Source organism: Notothenia rossii (genome assembly GCF_949606895.1).
Source record: "Notothenia rossii genome assembly, chromosome: 9".
Classification (NCBI taxonomy): domain Eukaryota; kingdom Metazoa; phylum Chordata; class Actinopteri; order Perciformes; family Nototheniidae; genus Notothenia; species Notothenia rossii.
In genome coordinates this window covers 54196655-54206801 of record NC_136907.1, presented here as the reverse complement: position 1 = coordinate 54206801, position 10147 = coordinate 54196655, and the positions used below count along the sequence as shown (strand labels likewise).

At 45.4% G+C, this 10147-nt stretch overlaps 2 protein-coding genes across 2 annotated transcripts in view; both read right to left on the bottom strand.

Annotated features, from left to right (window-relative positions):
• Positions 1-839, bottom strand: part of LOC307019909 (uncharacterized protein) — a 9972-nt gene extending 9133 nt beyond the window's left edge. Inside the window, exon 1 of the mRNA XM_079651009.1 lies at positions 515-839. Within this exon, the coding sequence (XP_079507135.1) occupies positions 515-735 (221 nt within the window). The 5' untranslated portion in view covers positions 736-839. The remainder of the gene's footprint in view (positions 1-514) is intronic.
• Positions 840-6782: 5943 nt separating this feature from the next.
• Positions 6783-10079, bottom strand: LOC307017545 (uncharacterized protein). The gene is made up of 3 exons (XM_079647142.1): positions 9194-10079; positions 8145-8797; positions 6783-8058 (listed from the first exon to the last, which is right to left on the bottom strand). The coding sequence occupies exons 1-3, from the start codon at positions 9711-9713 to the stop codon at positions 7291-7293; spliced, it is 1941 nt and encodes a 646-aa protein (XP_079503268.1). The 5' UTR covers positions 9714-10079; the 3' UTR covers positions 6783-7290.
• Positions 10080-10147: the final 68 nt, after the last annotated feature.

The window sequence follows — 10147 nt, the reverse complement described above, 5'->3', positions numbered from 1 at the left end:
TTTCACATTTTCTGTTTTAACAAATCTGTGACATTTTCTACGGTATGTCTTCATTTTGAACTGTTTTGTATTATTTAGAAGCCAGCCTTGTGTCTGTGTGCCAACATGCTCTTTCATGATGTGTATGGGAGCCTATGTTGTTTATTGTAGCTAATTAAATGTATTTCAATTGCATTGGAGTTTTTCTGTGTTTAGATTTTGCAACTATTTTCAATACATATCCAATATCTTTCTGAATTTTTCTTTCTCTGATGTACTGTAAGAAATATAAGAAAAGCACTACATCAAATTATTCCAAGAGAAACAAATGATGGGTCCTTGCTTAAAAACAATTGAGAACCACTGCAGTAAAGAAATGCCAAGAACTATTGAACTATGCATTTAAAGTCAGAAACAACACTTAGTGCCACGTCACTTTATCACTTTAAAAAAAGGTATATTACAACTGTATACAAAAGATGTGCCTCTGTTTAACCGCTTAAAACAATTTCCAACACAAAAAAAAAGGGCGTACCCGTATCTTCTGATGGGAGAAATGTCCCCGTTGGTCTCCTGGCACCTCAGCAGGTCTGCGCTCTGCCCGTCTGGTAAACTGCTCTGAGGCAAATCCACACAGCTCAGCCTGCTCCTCTCCTCTGCCTTAATGTCTTCCTCAAAAACAAGAGTGTCACACTTCATCTCAGCAACTTTGCTCATTATCAAACAAGTAAAGTTCTGCTCGATCAACAGGTGCATCTCAGGACTTCTAGATAGAAACAGCTGGTTTCCATTCTGAATACACCCAAAAGTGTAAAGATAATACAAAAAAGTATTTCTGTCCCCACAGGAGCAGGGACTGAACAGATGACAGACTCTTGTGAAAGAATAAAGTTTGAAAAGTGAGAGGATGGTTTGGTTGAGCTGTGTGAGGAGAGTTCAAATAACCTGCTGCTGTGCCGCCTATTGGCTCTCATACCGTCCAATCACTTCTCTGGAGAGCCCTGTAAAAGCAAAACCTTGCAGAGAAAGTAGCCTCTACTGCACACTCTGGGATATGAAAAATATTACACATGACTATCAGCAAATGCGGTTGTCAGATTTACTATTGAGATTTAGCCTGGTGTTGCTCCGACATGCCCTCATATTTTCTACACGAGGCGTACGAATCTCTTGCGGTTTCGACAAAAATGGTGTCAGCAGATATTAATGCATGTTACACCAGGGGATTCTGGAAATGTATGGGTGTAATTGCATGGTTGCTAATAACCAGACAAACCACCAATCCCTGCCTCGTGTTAGACAGTGAATCCTGCTGAGCTGAACTGGATTTCACTACAAATTGGCTCCTCACGTGGGTAACACAAACACTGGAAAATGAAAATGAATCCAAGCCTGTGTAATCCTCAGACTGTTGCACATACGGAGTCAGAAAGTGTGTCAGCGTGTGCATTTGAGTGTCAGAATTATACATCTAAGCAGGGCTTATCCAACCATAATGCTTATTTTTCTGGAATATTTTCATCAATTTCGAGGCAACAAGGACTGTAAACAATTACAAAATGGGTCTGACAGAAGCTTGCGTTGTCAATAGCGTGATTCATGACAACATGCTGGCAATGGGTTCAGTATTTGAAGACTGTGGTTTGACTTTAGTTGTAATCTACGTATTTTTCCCTCTTGATGTCCAAACAGCACATACTGTTTGGATATATATAATGACTTTACCATGCACATGCAAAACGTGATAATATTTATGCAAACACGTGATAAAATGCGTTTCTCCTGCCTTAACTTTTGAAGGTTATGGCTACAATCCGAGCAGCACTTGTTGAACCGTTAAACATATTAAAGGGCTCCTTAACTCCCGTCCCCACTGTTCATAATTCAGCAGTATCAGTGGAGAGGTTGAGTTTCAATAGTTTCAAAGCTGAAAAACATATGGAGCAGAAGCATCCCCTTTAGGTGCAGTAAATTCCTCGCTCACATTCCTCAGCAGTGGTTGGAGAATGCTAAATGCTATCACACACCATTGACTCCCATCCCTCTGTGATGTGTTCACCGGCTCAACTGTTGATACTAGCTGGGAACACACCTTCATTCGGCAGCCAAGAGAGCAGTAAAGTACACTGTGAACGGACATATATCTTTTTTTGGCACTCTTGTGTGTGCGTGTGTGTCTTGCAGGTTCACAAACTCCAGACCAGGCTTCAAACCAGGCCTATTCAAAAGACCAAACATCAAGAAAAGTGTGTGTTATAGAAATGTATTGTATGTTCAGATATTCTGAAGGATTGGGTTATTATAAAATGCTACATTCCAGCCAATTCAACAGTTTTTAGCTAAAAGCTCTGATAAACCTATTGTATAGGCCTAATATTGCCTAACCAAATATTTGCCTCAGAAGTTGGTAGACCTAAAAGAAGAGTGCATATTTGACTAATATGCCAGGTCAAAAGCATTAGCAAATATTGCTAATGGCTTGTATCTGCTAGATGCATTGTGTTGATAGACTGTCAATGTTGTTTTGAGCTTTGGTTAAGAGCTGCTTAAGACATTTTAAGGTGTCTAAGCAGAAAAAAATACACATGTTTTTTTACTTCCTGTTTTAGGCCCAAAACGGCAGAGCGCTTTTTAGCCTTAGTTTTTATGTTCATCCATCCATCTTCTCCCGCTTATCCGTGGTCGGGTCGCGGGGGTAGCAGTTCCAGCAGAGAGCCCCAAACTTTCTTTTCCCTGGCCACATCAACCAGCTCTGACTGGGGGATCCCAAGGCGCTCCCAGGCCAGCGAAGAGATATAATCCCTCCACCTGGTCCTAGGTCTACCCCTTGGTCTCTTCTCAGCTGGACGTGCCTGGAACACCTCCCTAGGGAGGCGCCCAGGTGGCATCCTTACTAGGTGCCTGAACCACCTCAACTGGCTCCTTTCGACGCAAAGGAGGAGCGGTTCAACTCCGAGTCCCTCCCGGATGACTGAACTTCTCACCTTATCCCTAAGGGAGACGCCAGCCACCCTGCGGAGAAAACCCATCTCGGCCGCTTGTATCCGCGATCTCGTTCTTTCGGTCATGACCCATCCTTCATGACCATAGGTGAGGGTAGGAATGAAAATCGCCCGGTAGACAGAGAGCTTTGCCTTCTGGCTCAGCTCTCTTTTCGTCACAACGGTGCGGTAAAGCGACTGCAGTACCGCTCCCGCTGCTCCGATTCTCACTCGAGAACAAGACCCCGAGATACTTGAACTCCTTCACTTGGGGTAAGGACTCATTCCCTACTTGGAGTGGATAGTCCATCGGTTTCCTGCTGAGAACCATAGCCTCAGATTTGGAGGTGCTGATCCTCATCCCAGGCGCTTCACACTCGGTTGCGAACCGATCCAGTGAGTGCTGAAGGTCGCAGACCGATGAAGCCATTAGAACCACATCATCTGCAAAAAGCAGTGTTGCAATCCTTAGTCCACCGAACTGCAGACCCCCTCCCCCACGACTACGCCACGAAATCTGATCCATGTACAGTATATTACAAACAAGATTGGTGACAAAGCGCAGCCTTGGCGGAGGCCAACCCTCACCGGAAATGGGTCCGACTTACTGCCGAGGACCCGGACACAGCTCTCGCTTTGGGAGTACGGAGATTGGATGGCCCTGAGTAGAGACCCCCTCACCCCATACTCCTGCAGCACCTCCCACAGTAACTCCCTGGGAACTCGGTCACACGCCTTCTCCAAGTCTACAAAACACATGTAGACCGAGAAGCATACTCCAAGGCCCCCTCCAGGATTCTTGCGAGAGTAAAAAGCTGATCCGTCGTTCCACGACCAGGACGGAATCCGCATTGTTCCTCCTCAATCTGAGGTTCGACAATCGGCCTGACCCTCCTTTCGAGTACCTTAGAGTAAACTTTCCCAGGGAGGCTGAGTAATGTGATGCCTCTGTAATTGGCACACACCCTCTGATCCCCCTTTTTGAAAAGGGGAACCACCACTCCGGTCTGCCACTCCTTCGGGACTATTTCCGACTTCCACGCAACGTTGATGAGACGTGTCAACCATGACAGTCCCTCAACACCCAGAGCCTTCAGCATTTCAGGGCGGATCTCATCCACCCCCGGGGCTTTGCCACTGTGGAGTTGTTTGACTACCTCAGTGACCTCCCCCCGGGAGATTGGTGTCGATCCCCCGTCATACTCCAGCTCTGCCTCTAACATAGAGGGCGGAGTTGTCGGGTTCAGGAGTTCCTCAAAGTGTTCCTTCCAACGCCCTAACACTCCATCAGTTGAGGTCAACAACGTCCCATCCTTACTGTACACAGCTTGGATGGTTCCCTTCTTCCCCCTCCTGAGGTGTCGGACAGTTTTCCAGAACAACTTTGGTGCCGCCCGAAAGTCCTTTTCCATGTCTTCTCCGAACTTCTCCCACACCCGCTGCTTTGCCTCGGCCACGGCTGAGGCTGCTGCCCTTCGGGCCCGTCTGTACCTTGCAACAGCCTCAGGAGTCCCCCAGGATAACAAATCCCTGAAGGCCTCCTTCCTCAGTCGAACGGCTTCCCTGACCACCGGTGTCCACCAGGAGGTTCGAGGGTTACCGCCCCTTGAGGCACCTAAGACCTTGAGACCACAGCTCCCCGCCGCGGCTTCGGCAATAGAGGCTTTGAACACTAACCACTCTGGTTCAATGTCCCCAACCTCCACAGGAATGCCCGAAAAGCTCCACCGGAGGCGTGAGTTGAAGGCCTCCTGAAATTGGGCCTCCTCCAGACGTTCCCAGTTCACCCGAACTACACGTTTGGGCTTACCAGGTCTATCCAGAGGCTTCCCCCGCCACTCGACCCAACTCACCACCAGATGGTGATCAGTTGAGAACTCCGCCCCTCTCTTTACCCGATTATCCCCTCTCTTTACCCACGTTTTTATGTTATTATTTTCAATTAAATGTAAGTGTTTTTGTTTGCTGCTTATGCATAACTGATCTTTTGAACATTTATCGCTCTCTGCATGTTTGGCCCTCTGTCCGGAACAACTTGAGTTTTTTTTTGTTTGAACAACTTGAGTTGACTTAAAGAGCCTGTGACACAAACCCAACAACTGTTGTGCAATGAAATAGTGGGCTACTAGTAATCTCGAACCGTCAGTTTAAAAAAGAAAAAGCGATACCGTTCCGATAAATATAAATAATTTCGAACATCGCGGGAAAATTCCTTCGACTCATTTTGAGGTTTTGGAGGAAGCCGGAAGTGACGTCAATGCGGGAACGCTTCACTGTGCGGCGAGAGAGCCAAACACGGACAAAGTGTGTTGTCATGCGTAGAAATGGTGAATTACTGAGTTTAGGGCACGTTAATAACGTTTTAATGAAGTTGACTACAGTATATTCATATTTGTCAGTGCTTTCATGTCAATTCGGCGAACATAAACATAAATGATCGTGGTGAAGATGACAATTAAATTAGGATTAAAAATCGGTAGTGAGAGCTGCTGAATTTCCTCCCGTCGGATGTGATATAAAAACAAATCGATTATTTTTGTAAACTCAAGTGGATGAAACTACATTTATTAGTGCTTTCATGTCAATTCGGCGAACATATGATACATTAAATGATCGTGAGGATGATGATTTAAAAATCTTTTGTTTGAGCCGGTCTGCATTTCCTGATGAGAAAACAAACCTTAGCTTTTTGTAGTTGCAGACGGTGTAGTGGGCGTTGGACGCGGGGGTACGCCGGACCCCCACTTATTTGAAGCATGATTTCTTTTTTTAATAGTCTAATACATCTAAAATCATTGCCAGTGTTATCAGTTGCAAGTGTGTGTTTGTTGTAATAATGACGAAAACATAATAGGCAGATTTCACAGTAATTATAATAAAAACGTAGCTCAAGCATTTATGCAACTTGATTTGAAGCGTGTGTGTGAGGGGCAGAACTGTGTGTGTAGGGTGACCAGGTGTCCCGCACTGTGCGGGACTGCACACACAGCATTTTTATTATTTGTCCCGCGTCCCACACATTGAGACTATGTCCCGCATTTGAGTGATAGTCGCGCAGAAAGGCCGGATCGGTTCGCTGACAGCCGGCACCGCCCTTTATTATTATATTGTCTAAACGGCATCATGTAAATTGCGCTGACAGGCGACACAGAGGTCCCCAAGCCCCCCCCCCCCCGTTGACAGTTCACGAGAGCGTCCATAGTGTCTCCCGTCCACCCACCACCCCGTCCACCCAGTAAAAACATCCCCACTACACCACTAGTTGTAGTAGTACACCAACATGGATTAAACGTGTGTTTTTTTTTACCACAATGTTGGGGAAATTAATGTATAAAATGCACGGATTATTATTATTATTATTATTATTATTATTATTATTATTATTATTATTATTATTATTATTATTATTATTATTATTCCCACTCCGATCGGGACACTAGGTCCACCGTTTCATTCCCCCGTTGACAGTTTACGTGGGTTGGGCTGGGTGCAGTGGCGGACTGGCCATCGGGACGAATCCCGATGGGCCGGTACCGAAGTGGGCCGGTCGGATAAGTCACTAGACATCCCCCACTCCCCCCGTTGACAATTTACTAGTGGTACCGAAGTGGGCCGGTCGAGAGTCCCGGGCTGATTTTTAGTCCCAGTCCACCTCTGGCTACATGACCGTATGATCGGCCATATTGACGGACCTAATTCCTAAACTTCTAACAGATACAAAATAAACCGATCCTTCAGCCTCATATGAGCTCTCAGACACGTTCAAAATTAAACTGTCATCGCTGTCTGAGCTTGCTGCTGTGTGCGCCATCGTTAGGGTGACCACCTGCTAAGAAGCCCAAGGGGGGACAAGGGGTATGTTTCTGAGGGACAATGTGGGACACTGCCCGGCGCGGAAGTGGTTTACCTATTTCTAGCACATACCATCTTACATAGTACATTAATAGTGCCCTATTCCACTAGACATGTGTAATATCTGATGTATGTCCATCAATAGGCCACCAATGTGTATTTCTTTCTAAATAAAGATTCATAACATTTTGAACAATGAATTGGCAAATGCTATTTAACTTAAGCAATTTATTCACTTCAAGCAACATTCATGAGAAGGTTCCAAATGTTTTTTCAGTATAGACACAGGAGTGCGAACCCATCAACATCACAAGGTGACAACAATGCAAAAAGTTGCCAACATAAAATCCTATGCAGAACAATGACATTTTCACCTAAAAGGCAACTGTAACCTAAAAATGGTAAATTTGCAACCCTGTAAACAGTCCACCAATGTTCAAAATCAATCAAACTACATCTTAGAGAAATGGGATATTAACTAGTTTTCTTCAGGTTTCTTCTTGAACTTGTATTTCTTGTTGGAGCGTACAGCATTGAGGAGAGCCTTCTCTTTCACTACATAAGAGTAGAAGTCCTTGCAACTGAATGTGAAGTTGCTCTTCACCTGGATTTCTGACTTGATGAGGTTTACCGAACATCTGTTCCTTGTGTCTGTCCAGCATCCTGTCATCAGTGAAAAGACCCTCTCCACTGAAGCATTGGTGATTGGTACACTCAAGAGGAAAGAAGCTAATGCTGTCATGTTTGGTGTGTGTGTGTGCTTGAGTAAGGTGGCCCACTTCTCAACGACTGAAGCTTCTGACTGCACAATGGCCTGTTGGTGTGGCAGAACAACACAATACTCATCATATAGTGCATCCATGTCCAATTGCTTGCTTAGCTGCAGGACTTCTACAGCTTCACAGAGATGGGTGAAGTTGAATGGGCTCTTCTGTAGTGCCAGGCTAGCCACTTTCTTCTGGTAGTTGGAGTCTGAGAAGTCATAGCGCTGCTCCAGGTAAGTGAGAGAGGACTGGTAGAAGTTGCACATATCCTCTCTGAGCACAGCTGCCTGCCTGTCTGGAAACTCCTGGAAGAGTACACCCGTCTGGGCCCCAAAGAAACCATCACTCTGTCGTTGCTGTAGCTTGGTTTTTAGGGTGAACATCATATCGTAGAGCTCACAGACAGTCCCATCTTCTCGCTCCAGCACCAGCACAGTGTCGTGGAAAATCTTCAGCGCATTGCTGAGGAAGGACAGGTAAACCTAAAAGAAGTAAGATGAGTCAATGATCACTCTTTGCATTATCATAATTTCTCTTATCCCTGTTGAATGCAATTCAAAATAATTACCTGTAATTCAAGGGGGTTGCCCTCACCATCCTGGTCATCCCTGAACAGCCGCCATAGTGACTTTGGGCACTGTTCCTCTCCCAATGAGAGAAAATAGGCCTTGATAGGAGCCCAGCAGTCATGAAGCCTCTTCACTGCAGGCCACAGGCTCAGCCATCTTGTGGGCACATGTCTAAGCAGGGACTGGTACTCTATCTCCACAAAGGTGTGAACTGACTTAAGTTCCTCAACGCGTTTGGCAGATGAGGAGAAGTGGCTAAAGGTCTTGTTGACAACATTTTCTATGTCGATATTTAGCCGATCTCCTGCGTGTTTTGCACTGTTGTGAACGATGTGGGCCACACAGTTTGCCTTCAAAATAGAACTGTTGTTCTCTTTCAGTTTCTGGAAGACAGAGTTGTATCTCCCATAATTCACACTAGCATTGTCAGCACTATACGCAGATATCATGTCTAGTCCCAGTCCGTTTTCCTCCAGCTTGGTGACTATCTGGTTGTGGATCGCGTAAGATGTTTCATCACTGTCATCATAGAAATCAATGACCTTCGTCTGTACTCCCAAGTCTGGCGTCCAGTAACGCACTGACAGTGGGAAGAGCTTGGTGGTCCCATGATTGGAGGCATCTGAAGCCACTGAGAAGAATGGCGTGTGGGCTGTGGAGACACACACAGATGGGGTGAACTTGAGAGAGATTCTCTAAAAACAGATTATTACAAAAATACAAGACACTACTTTACTGTTTTGATCATTATTGATTTTATATAAATATAATCTATACAATTATTTAGGCCTACATCTTTTCAAAAATCATAGTTGCTTTTTTTTGTGAAATCATATAAGGTACACAGAGCCTGGTTTCACAAAGGCACGGAAGAGCCTTTAGCCTTTATGTTTGCGTTGGCTACTGATGCTATTTAATTTCATTGAAGTGAAGGAAACGTTGACTTTTAACATAGTAGAAGAATATCAATATGATTAGACATCAGTTAGCTAACGTCAGATAAATAGCTAACACAATATTACATCCATGAACATAACTTTAAATGTACCTTTAGTTGTTGCCTCTCGTTGCTCATGTAGTGGTCTTTTGAGGACTTTGAAACAATCTTCGACAGAGGCAGGGGCAAGCACATCAGTGACAATAGCTTCTGCCTTCGTCCGACCACAGGCCATCCTCTTGGCAATGTCCGAGTCCGGATAAATCGTTGGGGCTAGCTTTATGCCACAATCTCCTGCTCGATATGATGTAGCGTGTTGGACAGTGTGATACACACTCGTCACCTCTGCAGCAGTGACTTTGTCAGCTAGACAGTCGTTTTTGGGTCGGAGGAAAGCATCCATAGATTTCGATGTCTCTTTTTGTTGGACATTTTTCTTGTGTGTGTCAGTCAGTCTGTGTCGTTTGACATCGTATTCGCCTCCATGTCCGATTGAGAAGGACGTTTTGCAAATGTCACAGAAAACCCTCTCACTATCCCCCTCAACAGCCTTCAGCCACACATATTCCCTCTCCCACTCTTTCCTGTACCCACACCTTCTCTTTTTACTTACTGGTGCTTCAGACGCCATTTTCTATAGACAAGTTCACGCGACAAAACCACGGGTAGCGCGGCATAACCCTACACAAATGCACTTCATTTCCGCCGGAAGTCTTTTGCACAGCGTCTGTCGCCGCGCGTGCGGCCGTTTGCTGTCATGACGACGACGCAAAATTTGACAACCTAGTCAGCAGTTATACTGGGGGGTGGGTGTGGCAACTGTAGCGTGCTGAACTAGTCTCAAGTAATGCTAGTTTGGCTGCCAAGAGCTCAAGAAGCTAGAGCGAGCAATTCTTTTTTGAGCAAGCATTGATTATGCGTGACATGGTCTCAATTTGCGGGACGCATGAATTGGGGTTCAAACGCTGTGCGTGCACGCGCTACGCGGGACGGGTGGTCACCCTAGCCATCGTGCGTTTACATGCAGATGCTGGGATCCTGAACGGTGCAGCTGGAGCGCTGTGC